At 45.3% G+C, this 17690-nt stretch overlaps 1 protein-coding gene across 1 annotated transcript in view; it reads right to left on the bottom strand.

Annotated features, from left to right (window-relative positions):
* Window positions 1–17690, bottom strand: part of LOC139405149 (death-associated protein kinase 1-like) — a 159985-nt gene that overhangs the window by 25961 nt on the left and 116334 nt on the right. The window contains exons 17-19 of the mRNA XM_071147569.1: window positions 11692–11877; window positions 10867–11064; window positions 8972–9231 (exon numbers count right to left, since the gene is read on the bottom strand). Coding sequence (XP_071003670.1) covers window positions 8972–9231; window positions 10867–11064; window positions 11692–11877 — 644 coding nt within the window. The remainder of the gene's footprint in view (window positions 1–8971; window positions 9232–10866; window positions 11065–11691; window positions 11878–17690) is intronic.

Genomic DNA, 17690 nt, shown 5'->3' on the forward strand with positions numbered 1-17690 from the left:
GTAGGGTGATGGTGGTACGTAGTGGTAAGGGTAGTAGGGTGATGGTGGTACGTAGTGTTAAGGGTAGTAGCGGTGATGGTGGTACGTATTGGTAAGGGTAGTAGGGTGATGGTGGTACGTAGTGGTAAGGGTAGTAGGGTGATGGTGGTATGTAGTGGTAAGGGTAGTAGGGTGATGGTGGTACGTATTGGTAAGGGTAGTAGGGTGATGGTGGTACGTATTGGTAAGGGTAGTAGGGTGATGGTGGTACGTAGTGGTAAGGGTAGTAGGGTGATGGTGGTATGTAGTGGTAAGGGTAGTAGGGTGATGGTGGTACGTATTGGTAAGGGTAGTAGGGTGATGGTGGTACATATTGGTAAGGGTAGTAGGGTGATGGTGGTATGTAGTGGTAAGGGTAGTAGGGTGATGGTGGTATGTAGTGGTAAGGGTAGTAGGGTGATGGTGGTATGTAGTGGTAAGAGTAGTAGGGTGATGGTGGTACGTAGTGTTAAGGGTAGTAGGGTGATGGTGGTACGTATTGGTAAGGGTAGTAGGGTGATGGTGGTATGTCGTGGTAAGGGTAGTAGGGTGATGGTGGTACGTAGTGGTAAGGGTTGTAGGGTGATGGTGGTACGCAGTGGTAAGGGTAGTAGGGTGATGGTGGTACGTAGTGGTAAGGGTAGTAGGGGTGATGGTGGTACGTATTGGTAAGGGTAGTAGGGTGATGGTGGTACGTAGTGGTAAGGGTAGTAGGGGTGATGGTGGTACGTATTGGTAAGGGTAGTAGGGTGATGGTGGTACGTAGTGGTAAGGGTAGTAGGGTGATGGTGGTACGTAGTGGTAAGGGTAGTAGGGTGATGGTGGTACGTAGTGGTAAGGGTAGTAGGGTGATGGTGGTACGTAGTGTTAAGGGTAGTAGGGTGATGGTGGTACGTAGTGGTAAGGGTAGTAGGGTGATGGTGGTACGTAGTGGTAAGGGTAGTAGGGGTGATGGTGGTAAGGGTAGTAGGGTGATGGTGGTACGTATTGGTAAGGGTAGTAGGGTGATGGTGGTACGTAGTGGTAAGGGTAGTAGGGTGATGGTGGTACGTAGTGTTAAGGGTAGTAGCGGTGATGGTGGTACGTATTGGTAAGGGTAGTAGGGTGATGGTGGTACGTAGTGGTAAGGGTAGTAGGGTGATGGTGGTACGTAGTGGTAAGGGTAGTAGGGGTGATGGTGGTACGTATTGGTAAGGGTAGTAGGGTGATGGTGGTACGTAGTGGTAAGGGTAGTAGGGGTGATGGTGGTACGTATTGGTAAGGGTAGTAGGGTGATGGTGGTACGTAGTGGTAAGGGTAGTAGGGTGATGGTGGTACGTAGTGGTAAGGGTAGTAGGGTGATGGTGGTACGTAGTGGTAAGGGTAGTAGGGTGATGGTGGTACGTATTGTTAAGGGTAGTAGGGTGATGGTGGTACGTAGTGGTAAGGGTAGTAGGGTGATGGTGGTACGTAGTGGTAAGGGTAGTAGGGGTGATGGTGGTAAGGGTAGTAGGGTGATGGTGGTACGTATTGGTAAGGGTAGTAGGGTGATGGTGGTACGTAGTGGTAAGGGTAGTAGGGTGATGGTGGTACGTAGTGTTAAGGGTAGTAGCGGTGATGGTGGTACGTATTGGTAAGGGTAGTAGGGTGATGGTGGTACGTAGTGGTAAGGGTAGTAGGGGTGATGGTGGTAAGGGTAGTAGGGTGATGGTGGTACGTATTGGTAAGGGTAGTAGGGTGATGGTGGTACGTAGTGGTAAGGGTAGTAGGGGTGATGGTGGTAAGGGTAGTAGGGTGATGGTGGTACGTATTGGTAAGGGTAGTAGGGTGATGGTGGTACGTATTGGTAAGGGTAGTAGGGTGATGGTGGTATGTAGTGGTAAGGGTAGTAGGGTGATGGTGGTATGTAGTGGTAAGGGTAGTAGGGTGATGGTGGTATGTAGTGGTAAGAGTAGTAGGGTGATGGTGGTACGTAGTGTTAAGGGTAGTAGGGTGATGGTGGTACGTATTGGTAAGGGTAGTAGGGTGATGGTGGTATGTAGTGGTAAGGGTAGTAGGGTGATGGCGGTACGTAGTGGTAAGGGTTGTAGGGTGATGGTGGTACGCAGTGGTAAGGGTAGTAGGGTGATGGTGGTACGTAGTGGTAAGGGTAGTAGGGGTGATGGTGGTACGTATTGGTAAGGGTAGTAGGGTGATGGTGGTACGTAGTGGTAAGGGTAGTAGGGGTGATGGTGGTACGTATTGGTAAGGGTAGTAGGGTGATGGTGGTACGTAGTGGTAAGGGAAGTAGGGTGATGGTGGTACGTAGTGGTAAGGGTAGTAGGGTGATGGTGGTACGTAGTGGTAAGGGTAGTAGGGTGATGGTGGTACGTAGTGTTAAGGGTAGTAGGGTGATGGTGGTACGTAGTGGTAAGGGTAGTAGGGTGATGGTGGTACGTAGTGGTAAGGGTAGTAGGGGTGATGGTGGTAAGGGTAGTAGGGTGATGGTGGTACGTATTGGTAAGGGTAGTAGGGTGATGGTGGTACGTAGTGGTAAGGATAGTAGGGTGATGGTGGTATGTAGTGTTAAGGGTAGTAGCGGTGATGGTGGTACGTATTGGTAAGGGTAGAAGGGTGATGGTGGTACGTAGTGGTAAGGGTAGTAGGGTGATGGTGGTACGTAGTGGTAAGGGTAGTAGGGGTGATGGTGGTACGTATTGGTAAGGGTAGTAGGGTGATGGTGGTACGTAGTGGTAAGGGTAGTAGGGGTGATGGTGGTACGTATTGGTAAGGGTAGTAGGGTGATGGTGGTACGTAGTGGTAAGGGTAGTAGGGTGATGGTGGTACGTAGTGGTAAGGGTAGTAGGGTGATGGTGGTACGTAGTGGTAAGGGTAGTAGGGTGATGGTGGTACGTAGTGTTAAGGGTAGTAGGGTGATGGTGGTACGTAGTGGTAAGGGTAGTAGGGTGATGGTGGTACGTAGTGGTAAGGGTAGTAGGGGTGATGGTGGTAAGGGTAGTAGGGTGATGGTGGTACGTATTGGTAAGGGTAGTAGGGTGATGGTGGTACGTAGTGGTAAGGGTAGTAGGGTGATGGTGGTACGTAGTGTTAAGGGTAGTAGCGGTGATGGTGGTACGTATTGGTAAGGGTAGTAGGGTGATGGTGGTACGTAGTGGTAAGGGTAGTAGGGTGATGGTGGTACGTAGTGTTAAGGGTAGTAGCGGTGATGGTGGTATGTAGTGGTAAGGGTAGTAGGGTGATGGTGGTACGTAGTGGTAAGGGTAGTAGGGGTGATGGTGGTACGTATTGGTAAGGGTAGTAGGGTGATGGTGGTACGTAGCGGAAAGGGTAGTAGGGTGATGGTGGTACGTAGTGGTAAGGGTAGTAGGGTGATGGTGGTACGTAGTGGTAAGGGTAGTAGGGTGATGGTGGTACGTAGTGTTAAGGGTAGTAGGGTGATGGTGGTAAGGGTAGTAGGGTGATGGTGGTACGTAGTGGTAAGGGTAGTAGGGGTGATGGTGGTACGTATTGGTAAGGGTAGTAGGGTGATGGTGGTATGTAGTGGTAAGGGTAGTAGGGTGATGGTGGGACGTAGTGGTAAGGGTAGTAGGGTGATGGTGGTACGTAGTGGTAAGGGTAGTAGGGTGATGGTGGTACGTAGTGTTAAGGGTAGTAGGGTGATGGTGGTACGTAGTGGTAAGGGTAGTAGGGTGATGGTGGTACGTAGTGGTAAGGGTAGTAGGGGTGATGGTGGTAAGGGTAGTAGGGTGATGGTGGTACGTAGTGGTAAGGGTAGTAGGGTGATGGTGGTACGTAGTGGTAAGGGTAGTAGGGTGATGGTGGTATGTAGTGGTAAGGGTAGTAGGGTGATGGTGGTACGTATTGGTAAGGGTAGTAGGGTGATGGTGGTACGTATTGGTAAGGGTAGTAGGGTGATGGTGGTACGTAGTGGTAAGGGTAGTAGGGTGATGGTGGTATGTAGTGGTAAGGGTAGTAGGGTGATGGTGGTACGTATTGGTAAGGTTAGTAGGGTGATGGTGGTACATATTGGTAAGGGTAGTAGGGTGATGGTGGTATGTAGTGGTAAGGGTAGTAGGGTGATGGTGGTATGTAGTGGTAAGGGTAGTAGGGTGATGGTGGTATGTAGTGGTAAGAGTAGTAGGGTGATGGTGGTACGTAGTGTTAAGGGTAGTAGGGTGATGGTGGTACGTATTGGTAAGGGTAGTAGGGTGATGGTGGTATGTCGTGGTAAGGGTAGTAGGGTGATGGTGGTACGTAGTGGTAAGGGTTGTAGGGTGATGGTGGTACGCAGTGGTAAGGGTAGTAGGGTGATGGTGGTACGTAGTGGTAAGGGTAGTAGGGGTGATGGTGGTACGTATTGGTAAGGGTAGTAGGGTGATGGTGGTACGTAGTGGTAAGGGTAGTAGGGGTGATGGTGGTACGTATTGGTAAGGGTAGTAGGGTGATGGTGGTACGTAGTGGTAAGGGTAGTAGGGTGATGGTGGTACGTAGTGGTAAGGGTAGTAGGGTGATGGTGGTACGTAGTGGTAAGGGTAGTAGGGTGATGGTGGTACGTAGTGTTAAGGGTAGTAGGGTGATGGTGGTACGTAGTGGTAAGGGTAGTAGGGTGATGGTGGTACGTAGTGGTAAGGGTAGTAGGGGTGATGGTGGTAAGGGTAGTAGGGTGATGGTGGTACGTATTGGTAAGGGTAGTAGGGTGATGGTGGTACGTAGTGGTAAGGGTAGTAGGGTGATGGTGGTACGTAGTGTTAAGGGTAGTAGCGGTGATGGTGGTACGTATTGGTAAGGGTAGTAGGGTGATGGTGGTACGTAGTGGTAAGGGTAGTAGGGTGATGGTGGTACGTAGTGGTAAGGGTAGTAGGGGTGATGGTGGTACGTATTGGTAAGGGTAGTAGGGTGATGGTGGTACGTAGTGGTAAGGGTAGTAGGGGTGATGGTGGTACGTATTGGTAAGGGTAGTAGGGTGATGGTGGTACGTAGTGGTAAGGGTAGTAGGGTGATGGTGGTACGTAGTGGTAAGGGTAGTAGGGTGATGGTGGTACGTAGTGGTAAGGGTAGTAGGGTGATGGTGGTACGTATTGTTAAGGGTAGTAGGGTGATGGTGGTACGTAGTGGTAAGGGTAGTAGGGTGATGGTGGTACGTAGTGGTAAGGGTAGTAGGGGTGATGGTGGTAAGGGTAGTAGGGTGATGGTGGTACGTATTGGTAAGGGTAGTAGGGTGATGGTGGTACGTAGTGGTAAGGGTAGTAGGGTGATGGTGGTACGTAGTGTTAAGGGTAGTAGCGGTGATGGTGGTACGTATTGGTAAGGGTAGTAGGGTGATGGTGGTACGTAGTGGTAAGGGTAGTAGGGGTGATGGTGGTAAGGGTAGTAGGGTGATGGTGGTACGTATTGGTAAGGGTAGTAGGGTGATGGTGGTACGTAGTGGTAAGGGTAGTAGGGGTGATGGTGGTAAGGGTAGTAGGGTGATGGTGGTACGTATTGGTAAGGGTAGTAGGGTGATGGTGGTACGTATTGGTAAGGGTAGTAGGGTGATGGTGGTATGTAGTGGTAAGGGTAGTAGGGTGATGGTGGTATGTAGTGGTAAGGGTAGTAGGGTGATGGTGGTATGTAGTGGTAAGAGTAGTAGGGTGATGGTGGTACGTAGTGTTAAGGGTAGTAGGGTGATGGTGGTACGTATTGGTAAGGGTAGTAGGGTGATGGTGGTATGTAGTGGTAAGGGTAGTAGGGTGATGGCGGTACGTAGTGGTAAGGGTTGTAGGGTGATGGTGGTACGCAGTGGTAAGGGTAGTAGGGTGATGGTGGTACGTAGTGGTAAGGGTAGTAGGGGTGATGGTGGTACGTATTGGTAAGGGTAGTAGGGTGATGGTGGTACGTAGTGGTAAGGGTAGTAGGGGTGATGGTGGTACGTATTGGTAAGGGTAGTAGGGTGATGGTGGTACGTAGTGGTAAGGGAAGTAGGGTGATGGTGGTACGTAGTGGTAAGGGTAGTAGGGTGATGGTGGTACGTAGTGGTAAGGGTAGTAGGGTGATGGTGGTACGTAGTGTTAAGGGTAGTAGGGTGATGGTGGTACGTAGTGGTAAGGGTAGTAGGGTGATGGTGGTACGTAGTGGTAAGGGTAGTAGGGGTGATGGTGGTAAGGGTAGTAGGGTGATGGTGGTACGTATTGGTAAGGGTAGTAGGGTGATGGTGGTACGTAGTGGTAAGGATAGTAGGGTGATGGTGGTATGTAGTGTTAAGGGTAGTAGCGGTGATGGTGGTACGTATTGGTAAGGGTAGTAGGGTGATGGTGGTACGTAGTGGTAAGGGTAGTAGGGTGATGGTGGTACGTAGTGGTAAGGGTAGTAGGGGTGATGGTGGTACGTATTGGTAAGGGTAGTAGGGTGATGGTGGTACGTAGTGGTAAGGGTAGTAGGTGTGATGGTGGTACGTATTGGTAAGGGTAGTAGGGTGATGGTGGTACGTAGTGGTAAGGGTAGTAGGGTGATGGTGGTACGTAGTGGTAAGGGTAGTAGGGTGATGGTGGTACGTAGTGGTAAGGGTAGTAGGGTGATGGTGGTACGTAGTGTTAAGGGTAGTAGGGTGATGGTGGTACGTAGTGGTAAGGGTAGTAGGGTGATGGTGGTACGTAGTGGTAAGGGTAGTAGGGGTGATGGTGGTAAGGGTAGTAGGGTGATGGTGGTACGTATTGGTAAGGGTAGTAGGGTGATGGTGGTACGTAGTGGTAAGGGTAGTAGGGTGATGGTGGTACGTAGTGGTAAGGGTAGTAGCGGTGATGGTGGTACGTATTGGTAAGGGTAGTAGGGTGATGGTGGTACGTAGTGGTAAGGGTAGTAGGGTGATGGTGGTACGTAGTGTTAAGGGTAGTAGCGGTGATGGTGGTATGTAGTGGTAAGGGTAGTAGGGTGATGGTGGTACGTAGTGGTAAGGGTAGTAGGGGTGATGGTGGTACGTATTGGTAAGGGTAGTAGGGTGATGGTGGTACATAGTGGTAAGGGTAGTAGGGTGATGGTGGTACGTAGTGGTAAGGATAGTAGGGTGATGGTGGTACGTAGTGGTAAGGGTAGTAGGGTGATGGTGGTACGTAGTGTTAAGGGTAGTAGGGTGATGGTGGTACGTAGTGGTAAGGGTAGTAGGGTGATGGTGGTACGTAGTGGTAAGGGTAGTAGGGGTGATGGTGGTAAGGGTAGTAGGGTGATGGTGGTACGTATTTGTAAGGGTAGTAGGGTGATGGTGGTACGTAGTGGTAAGGGTAGTAGGGTGATGGTGGTATGTAGTGTTAAGGGTAGTAGCGGTGATGGTGGTACGTATTGGTAAGGGTAGTAGGGTGATGGCGGTACGTAGTGGTAAGGGTAGTAGGGTGATGGTGGTACGTAGTGGTAAGGGTAGTAGGGGTGATGGTGGTACGTAGTGTTAAGGGTAGTAGCGGTGATGGTGGTACGTATTGGTAAGGGTAGTAGGGTGATGGTGGTACGTAGTGGTAAGGGTAGTAGGGTGATGGTGGTACGTAGTGTTAAGGGTAGTAGCGGTGATGGTGGTATGTAGTGGTGAGGGTAGTAGGGTGATGGTGGTAAGGGTAGTAGGGTGATGGTGGAACGTAGTGGTAAGGGTAGTAGGGTGATGATGGTACGTAGTGGTAAGGGTAGTAGGGGTGATGGTGGTACGTATTGGTAAGGGTAGTAGGGTGGTGGTGGTGGTACGTAGTGGTAAGGGTAGTAGGGTGATGATGGTACGTAGTGGTAAGGGTAGTAGGGGTGATGGTGGTACGTAGTGGTAAGGGTAGTAGGGGTGATGGTGGTATGTAGTGGTAAGGGTAGTAGGGTGATGGTGGTACGTATTGGTAAGGATAGTAAGGTGATGGTGGTATGTAGTGGAAAGGGTAGTAGGGTGATGGTGGTAAGGGTAGTAGGGGTGATGGTGGTACATATTGGTAAGGGTAGTAGGGTGATGGTGGTACGTATTGGTAAGGATAGTAGGGTGATGGTGGTATGTAGTGGTAAGGGTAGTAGGGTGATGGTGGTAAGGGTAGTAGGGGTGATGGTGGTACGTAGTGGTAAGGGTAGTAGGGGTGATGGTGGTACGTAGTGGTAAGGGTAGTAGGGTGATGGTGGTACGTATTGTTAAGGGTAGTAGGGTGATGGTGGTACATAGTGGTAAGGGTAGTAGGGTGATGGTGGTACGTATTGTTAAGGGTAGTAGGGTGATGGTGAAACGTAGTGGTAAGGGTGGCAGGGGTGATGGTGGTAAGGGTAGTAAGGTGATGGTGGTATATCTGGAGTACTTCTCCTGTCCTATTCAGTGTCCTGTGTGAATTTAAGTGTGCTCTCTAAGTGTGCTCTCTAATTCTCTTTTTCTCTCTTTCGGAGGACCTGAGCCCTAGGACCATGCCTCAGGACTACCTGACATGATGACTTGCTGTCCCCAGTCCACCTGGCCGTGCTGCTGCTCCAGTTTCAACTGTTCTGCCTTATTATTATTCAACCATGCTGGTCATTTATGAACATTTGAACATCTTGGCCATGTTCTGTTATAATCTCCACCCGGCACAGCCAGAAGAGGACTGGCCACCCCACATAGCCTGGTTCCTCTCTAGGTTTCTTCCCGGGTTTTGGCCTTTCTAGGGAGTTTTTCCTAGCCACCGTGCTTCTACACCTATATTGCTTGCTGTTTGGGGTTTTAGGCTGGGTTTCTGTACAGCACTTTGAGATATCAGCTGATGTACGAAGGGCTATATAAATACATTTGATTTGATTTGGTGGTACGTATTGGTAAGGGTACAAAGACGATGTTATTGGCTGTCAGAATGTAGGAACTAACAGAGACGATGTTATTGGCTGTCAGAGTGTAGGAACTAACAGAGACGATGTTATTGGCTGTCAGAGTGTAGGAACTTACAGAGACGATGTTATTGGCTGTCAGAGTGTAGGAACTTACAGAGACGATGTTATTGGCTGTCAGAGTGCAGGAACTTACAGAGACGATGTTATTGCGTAGTTCCAGCAGGTGGTTCCGGAGCAGTTTGACATCTTTAGAGGTGGAGGCTCCAGCGTCCATCACAAACAGCCTCTCTGAGATCTGCAGGTCGTTGCCAAACCTGTTCCGGAGCTCCTTAAGTAGAGGCCTCTCCTTGTCGTATCCAAACTCCCCTCCAGCCCCCCGAGGCAGGCAAGCCACGTCAGCATGAGTCCCCACAAGGACTACCGTCAGCGGGCTATGGATGCGACCTCCAAACGCTGGGGACGGACACACTGTGTTACCGGTCAACTCAACATTCCACTACAGATACTCCTAGCTAAACCTCTATACCTGCAGTCAGATTCCTAACAAACTCATTCAAGCCATGTTCTACTGTATGGATGTAGTCTCTTAAAGCAACACTGAACTGTCTGTCATGTGATGTTCAGACAGGCTGGAACCATGACAACATAGGAGAGAGGAGATGAGTCCGGAGCGAGAGGTCAAGGGTTAGAGAGGAGGAGGGGAATATGACAAGGCAAAGTAGACAGATACAGGATGATTCTTTTCTACTAAAATATATTTGATGATTTAATGAATGACTAGTGAAGGTATAGTGAGTCTATGTGACTGGCTTACAGATGTTATCCTGAGAGACTAACATGTTGAACCAGTATGTGGTCTGGCTGAGGGTTAAGGTCAGGAGAACAAGCTGCAGATGCCCTGATGATATGGAGCTGCCTGCCCACCACCTCTACTGACCATCTAGTTATGAGCTTCCAGATCCTCAAACAGACTGGATCTAGAAGCAGTGAAACAGACTGGATCTAGAAGCAGTGAAACAGACTGGATCTAGAAGCACTGAAACATACTTCATCTAGAAGCACTGAACCAGACTGCATCTAGAAGCAGTGAACCAGACTGCATCTAGAAGCAGTGAACCAGACTGTATCTAGAAGCAGTGAACCAGACTGGATCTAGAAGCAGTGAAACAGACTGGATCTAGAAGCAGTGAAACAGACTGGATCTAGAAGCAGTGAAACAGACTGGATCTAGAAGCAGTGAAACAGACTGGATCTAGAAGCAGTGAAACAGACTGGATCTAGAAGCAGTGAAACAGACTGGATCTAGAAGCAGTGAAACAGACTGGATCTAGAAGCAGTGAAACAGACTGGATCTAGAAGCAGTGAAACAGACTGGATCTAGAAGCACTCAAACAGACTGGATCTAGAAGCACTCAAACAGACTGGATCTAGAAGCAGTGAAACAGACTGGATCTAGAAGCAGTGAAACAGACTGGATCTAGAAGCAGTGAAACAGACTGGATCTAGAAGCAGTGAAACAGACTGGATCTAGAAGCAGTGAAACAGACTGGATCTAGAAGCAGTGAAACAGACTGGATCTAGAAGCAGTGAAACAGACTGGATCTAGAAGCAGTGAAACAGACTGGATCTAGAAGCAGTGAAACAGACTGGATCTAGAAGCACTCAAACAGACTGGATCTAGAAGCACTCAAACAGACTGGATCTAGAAGCAGTGAAACAGACTGGATCTAGAAGCAGTGAAACAGACTGGATCTAGAAGCAGTGAAACAGACTGGATCTAGAAGCAGTGAAACAGACTGGATCTAGAAGCAGTGAAACAGACTGGATCTAGAAGCAGTGAAACAGACTGGATCTAGAAGCAGTGAAACAGACTGGATCTAGAAGCAGTGAAACAGACTGGATCTAGAAGCAGTGAAACAGACTGGATCTAGAAGCAGTGAAACAGACTGGATCTAGAAGCAGTGAAACAGACTTGATCTAGAAGCACTCAAACAGACTTGATCTAGAATATATTTCTTTTTAAATGACTTGTTGTTTATTTTGCTTAACAGGTGCTCTGAGATGATGTAATGAAAAGGGGGTACGTACCTATAGTATCCTGTGGCAGTGTTAAGGCCTTCAACATGTTGAGCCAGTATGTAGCCTGGCTGAGCTGAGTCTCATAGGGTTCCTCCAGACTGAACAGCACCAAGTGGATGGCTGTAGGGTCGTTGGCAGCAAAGTAGTCGTAAGAACAGTAGTACACAGGGTTACCACTGAACTCCCAAACACTGAAGTCTCCTACACCTAGAGACAGAGAGACAGTCACAGAGAGAGACAGACAGAGAGACAGTCACACAGAGAGACAGACAGAGAGACAGTCACAGAGAGAGATAGAGAGAGAGACAGTCACAGAGACAGACAGACAGAGAGACAGTCACAGAGAGAGATAGAGAGACAGTCACAGAGACAGACAGACAGAGAGACAGTCACAGAGAGAGATAGAGAGAGTTTAATGAATAGAGCACAAAAAGGTTTTAAGGGTTAGGGGTTAGAGGAGGATCTTCTATAACTGGAACTCATCTAGTAAAGGTTAAGGGTGAGGGGTTAGAGGAGGATCTTCTATGACTGGAACTCATCTAGTAAAGGTTAAGGGTGAGGGGTTAGAGGAGGATCTTCTATGACTGGAACTCATCTAGTAAAGGTTAGGTCTTAGAGCAGTGTTTCCCAAACTCGGTCCTGGGGACCCCAAAGGGTGCACGTTTTGGTTTTTGCCCTAGTACTACACAGCTGACTTCAAAGCTTGATGATGAGTTGATTATTTGAATCAGCTGTGCAGTGCTGAGGCAACAACCAAAACATGCACCCTTTGGGTCCCGAGGACCGAGTTTGGGAAAGGCTGGGTTAGAGGATTGGGGTCAGACTAGTATTCACCATTGATGTTAGTGTTCTGGATGTCGATGGCTCTGGTGGCGAGGTCGTCGGCTGAGGAGAGTGCGTTGGTGACGGGGCTGAACACTTCCAGGACTCCCTTGGTCAGGCTGGGCTCAAACATCATACTGCGACTACGCACACAGACGTTCTCACAGCCAGGATACAGGTTGGAGATACTCACGGACACTACAGAGACACACATAATGAATATAGACACAGACGTTCTCACAGCCAGGATACAGGTTGGAGATACTCACGGACACTACAGAGACACACATAATGAATATAGACACAGACGTTCTCACAGCCAGGATACAGGTTGGAGATACTCACGGACACTACAGAGACACACATAATGAATATAGACACAGGCGTTCTCACAGCCAGGATACAGGTTGGAGACCGAAGTCAAGAAGATAATATAATATATCTAATAATATACGTTGTAACCAGCAGGTGGAGCTGCTACCTCACAGAACAATACATACCCCCAGTAGATATACTGTCTAGATTTACTAAACTACCCTAATGTCTAGACATACTAAACTACAGTACTGTCTAGATATACTAAACCTCAGTACTGTCTAGATATACTAAACTACAATACTGTCTAGATATACTATACTACTGTCTAGATATACTAAACTACACCACTGTCTAGATATACTAAACTAAACTACAGTCTAGATATACTAAACTACACTACTGTCTAGATATACTAAACTACAGTACTGTCTAGATATACTAAACTACACTACAGTCTAGATATACTAATCTACCATACTGTCTAGATATACTAAACTACACCACTGTCTAGATATACTAAAATACACTACAGTCTAGATATACTAAACTACACTACTGTCTAGATATACTAAACTACAGTACTGTCTAGATATACTAAACTACACCACTGTCTAGATATACTAAACTACACTACTGTCTAGATATACTAAAATACACTACTGTCTAGATATACTAAACTACACCACTGTCTAAATATACTAAACTACACTACTGTCTAGATATACTAAAATACACTACTGTCTAGATACACTATACTACACCACTGTCTAGATACACTATACTACACCACTGTCTAGATATACTAATCTACCATACTGTCTAGATATACTAAACTACACCACTGTCTAGATATACTACACTACACCACTGTCTAGATATACTAAACTACACCACTGTCTAGATATACTAAACTACACCACTGTCTAGATATACCACACTACACCACTGTCTAGATATACTACACTACACCACTGTCTAGATATACTAAACCATACTACTGTCTAGATATACTAAACTACACCACTGTCTAGATATACTAAACTACACCACTGTCTAGATATACTACACTACACCACTGTCTAGATATACTACACTACACCACTGTCTAGATATACTAAACTACACCACTGTCTAGATATACTAAACTACACCACTGTCTAGATATACTACACTACACCACTGTCTAGATATACTACACTACACCACTGTCTAGATATACTACACTACACTACTGTCTAGATATACTAAACTACACCACTGTCTAGATATACTAAACTACACCACTGTCTAGATATACCACACTACACCACTGTCTAGATATACTACACTACACCACTGTCTAGATATACTAAACTATACTACTGTCTAGGAATACTAAACTACATTACCATACTGTCTAGATATACTAAAGTACACCAATGTCTAGATATACTAAACTATACTACTGTCTAGGAATACTAAACTACATGACCATACTGTCTAGATGTACTAAAGTACACCACTGTCTAGATATACTAAACTACACCACTGTCTAGATATACTAAACTACACCACTGTCTAGATATACTACACTACACCACTGTCTAGATATACTAAACTACACCATTGTCTAGATATACTAAACTATACTACTGTCTAGGAATACTAAACTACACGACCATACTGTCTAGATATACTAAACTACACCGTCTAGATATACTAAGCTACACCGTCGTCTAGATATACTAAACTACACTACTGTCTAGATATACTAAACTATACCACTGTCTAGATATACTAAACTACACCACTGTCTAGATATACTAAACTACACCACTGTCTAGATATACTACACTACACCACTGTCTAGGAATACTAAACTACATGACCATACTGTCTAGATATACTAAACTACACCACTGTCTAGATATACTAAACTATACTACTGTATAGGAATACTAAACTACATGACCATACTGTCTAGATGTACTAAAGTACACTACTGTCTAGATATACTACAATACACCACTGTCTAGATATACTACACTACACCACTGTCTATGAATACTAAACTACATGACCATACTGTCTAGATATACTAAACTACACCACTGTCTAGATATACTAAACTATACTACTGTCTAGGAATACTAAACTACATGACCATACTGTCTAGATGTACTAAAGTACACTACTGTCTAGATATACTAAACTACAATACTGTCTAGATATACTAAACTACACTACTGTCTAGATATACTACATTACATGACCATACTGTCTAGATATACTAAACTATACTACTGTCTAGATATACTAAACTACACCATTGTCTAGATATACTAAACTATACTACTGTCTAGGAATACTAAACTACAGGACCATACTGTCTAGATATACTAAACTACACCGCCTAGATATACTAAACTACACTACTGTCTAGATATACTAAACTATACTACTGTCTAGATATACGTCACTATACTACTGTCTAGATATACTAAACTATAATACTGTCTAGATATATTATACTACTGTCTAGATATACTAAACTACACTACTGTCTAGATATACTAAACTATACTACTGTCTAGATATACTAAACTGTACTACTGTCTAGATATACGACACTATACTACTGTCTAGATATACTAAACTATGATACTGTCTAGATATATTATACTACTGTCTAGATATACTAAACTACACTACTGTCTAGATATACTAAACTACACTACTGTCTAGATATACTAAACTATACTACTGTCTAGATATACTAAACTATACTACTGTCTAGATATACTAAACTATACTACTGTCTAGATATACGACACTATACTACTGTCTAGATATATTAAACTATAATACTGTCTAGATATATTATACTACTGTCTAGATATACTAAACTACACTACTGTCTAGATATACTAAACTATACTACTGTCTAGATATACCAAACTATACTACTGTCTAGATATACTAAACTATACTACTGTCTAGATATACGACACTATACTACTGTCTAGATATACTAAACTACACTACTGTCTAGATATACTAAACTATACTACTGTCTACATATATTAAACTATACTACTGTCTAGATATACTACACCACTGTCTAGATATACTAAAATACACCACTGTCTAGATATACTAAAATACACCACTGTCTAGATATACTGAACTACACTACTGTCTATAAATACTAAACTGAATGACTTTGGCTTCTCTCCCTTCCCGAGGACAAATACTTTCCTCTAGACACAGATTAAATATATGACAGATAGGAGTGGCTATAGTCAGCCACCATCCTCAGTAGCTTTCCATCTAAGTTGTCAATGCCAGGAGGTTTATCGTGAAATTCTTACAAGTCAATGTGCGGGGGTACAGGCTAGTTGAGGTCATTTGTAGGTAGGGTTAAGTGATTATACATAGATAATAAACAGTAGTACAGGTCAAAGGTCATTTGTATATGTAGGTAGGGGTGAAGTGACTATACATAGATAATAAACAGTAGTACAGGTTAAAGGTCATTTGTATATGTAGTTAGGGGTGAAATGACTATACATAGATAATAAACAGTAGTACAGGTTAAAGGTAATTTGTATATGTAGGTAGGGGTGAAATGACTATGCATAGATAACAGACAGCGAGCAGCAGCAGTGTAAAAACAAAGGGGGGGGGGGGGGGTTAATGTAATAGTCATTTGATGAATTGTTCAGCAGTCTAATGGCTTGGGGGTAGAAGCTGTTCAGGAGCCTTTTGGTCTTGGACTTGGCGCTCCGGTACTGCTTGCCGTGCGGTAGCAGAGAGAACAGTCTATGACTTGGGTGACTGGAGTCTCTGACAATTTTATGGCTATTCCTCTGACACTGCCAAGCAGGAAGCTTGGCCCCAGGGATGTACTGGACCATACGCACTTTGCTTGTTTGATGGTTTATCTGAGGGCATAGCGGGATTTCTTATAAGCGTCCAAATTAGTTTCCCACTCCTTGAAAGCGGCAGCTCTAACCTTTAGCTTGATGTGGATGTTGCCTGTAATCCATGGCTTCTGGTTGGGATATGTACGTATGGTCACTGTGGGGACGACGTCGTCAATGCACTTATTGATGAAGCTGATGACTGAGGTGGTGTACTCCTCAATGCCATTGGATGAATCCCGGAACATATTCCAGTCTGTGCTAACAAAACAGTCCTGTAGTGTAGCATCCACGTCATCTGACCACTTCTCTATTGAGCGAGTCACTGGTACTTCCTGCTTTAGTTTTTGCTTGTAATCAGGAATCAGGAGGATGGAATTATGGTCAGATTTGTCAAATGGAGGGCGGGGGAGAGCTTTGTATGGATCTCTGTGTGTGGAATAAAGGTGGTCTAGGATTTGTTTTCTCTGGTTGCACATGTGACATGCTGGTAAAAAGTTGGTAAAACTGATTTAAGTGTGGCTGCATTAAAGTCCCCGGCCACTAGGAGCGCCGCTTCTGGGTGGTGGTAAATAGACGGCTACGAATAACATAGATGTGAACTCTCTTGGTAGATAGTGTGGTCTACAGCTTATTATGAGGTACTCTACCTCAGGCGAGCAATACCTCGAAGCCTCCTTAATATTAGACATCGAGCAACAGCTGTTCCTGACAAAAAGACACAACCCCCACCCCTTGTCTTACCAGACGTAGCTGTTCTGTCCTGCCGATGGAAAACACAGCCAGCTTTTATCTTGAATGAATCTCATTATTCAGCCCCGACTCGGTGAAACATAAGCTATTACAGTTTTTTATTTATTTGTATTTATTTTATTTAACTAGGCAAGTCAGTTAAGAGCAAATTCTTATTTACAATGACAGCCAACCAAAGGGCAAAAGACCTCCTGCGGGGACGAGGGCCTGGGATTAAAATAAAATAAACTGTCACGTTCTGACCTCTATTTCTGTTGTTTTGTATTTATTTAGTATGGTCAGGGCGTGAGTTGGGTGGGCAGTCTATGTTTGTTTTTCTATGTTTTGGGGCATTTCTATGTTTTCGGCCTAGTATGGTTCTCCATCAGAGGCAGGTGTCATTAGTTGTCTCTGATTGAGAATCATACTTAGGTAGCCTGGGTTTCACTGTGTGTTTGTGGGTGATTGTTCCTGTCACTGTGTTTGTTGTCACAGGATAGGCTGTATAGGTTTTCACGTTCCGTTTGTTGTTTTGTAGATTTGAGTTATTTCATGTATCGTTCAGTTTTCCATTAAAGAACATGAATAACCACCACGCTGCTTTTTGGTCCGCTTCTCCTCCTACAGACGAACGTCGTTACATAAACAATATACACTGCTCAACAAATTAAAGGAAACACTAAAATAACACATCCTACATCTGAATGAATGAAATATTCTTATTAAATACTTTTTTCTTTACATAGTTGAATGTGCTGACAACAAAATCACACAAAAAATTATCAATGGAAATCAAATTTATCCAACTGATGTAATGAGGCTCAGTAGTGTGTGTGGCCTCCACGTGCCTGTATGACCTCCCTACAACGCCTGGGCATGCTCCTGATGAGGTGGCGGATGGTCTCCTGAGGGATCTCCTCCCAGACCTGGACTAAAGCATCCGTCAACTCCTGGACAGTCTGTGGTACAATGTGGCGTTGGTGGATGGAGCGAGACATGATGTCCCAGATGTGCTCAATTGGATTCAGGTCTGGGGAACGGGTGGGCCAGTCCATAGCA

This window comes from Oncorhynchus clarkii, unplaced genomic scaffold, assembly GCF_045791955.1.
Source record: "Oncorhynchus clarkii lewisi isolate Uvic-CL-2024 unplaced genomic scaffold, UVic_Ocla_1.0 unplaced_contig_9975_pilon_pilon, whole genome shotgun sequence".
Taxonomy (NCBI): Eukaryota; Metazoa; Chordata; class Actinopteri; order Salmoniformes; family Salmonidae; genus Oncorhynchus; species Oncorhynchus clarkii.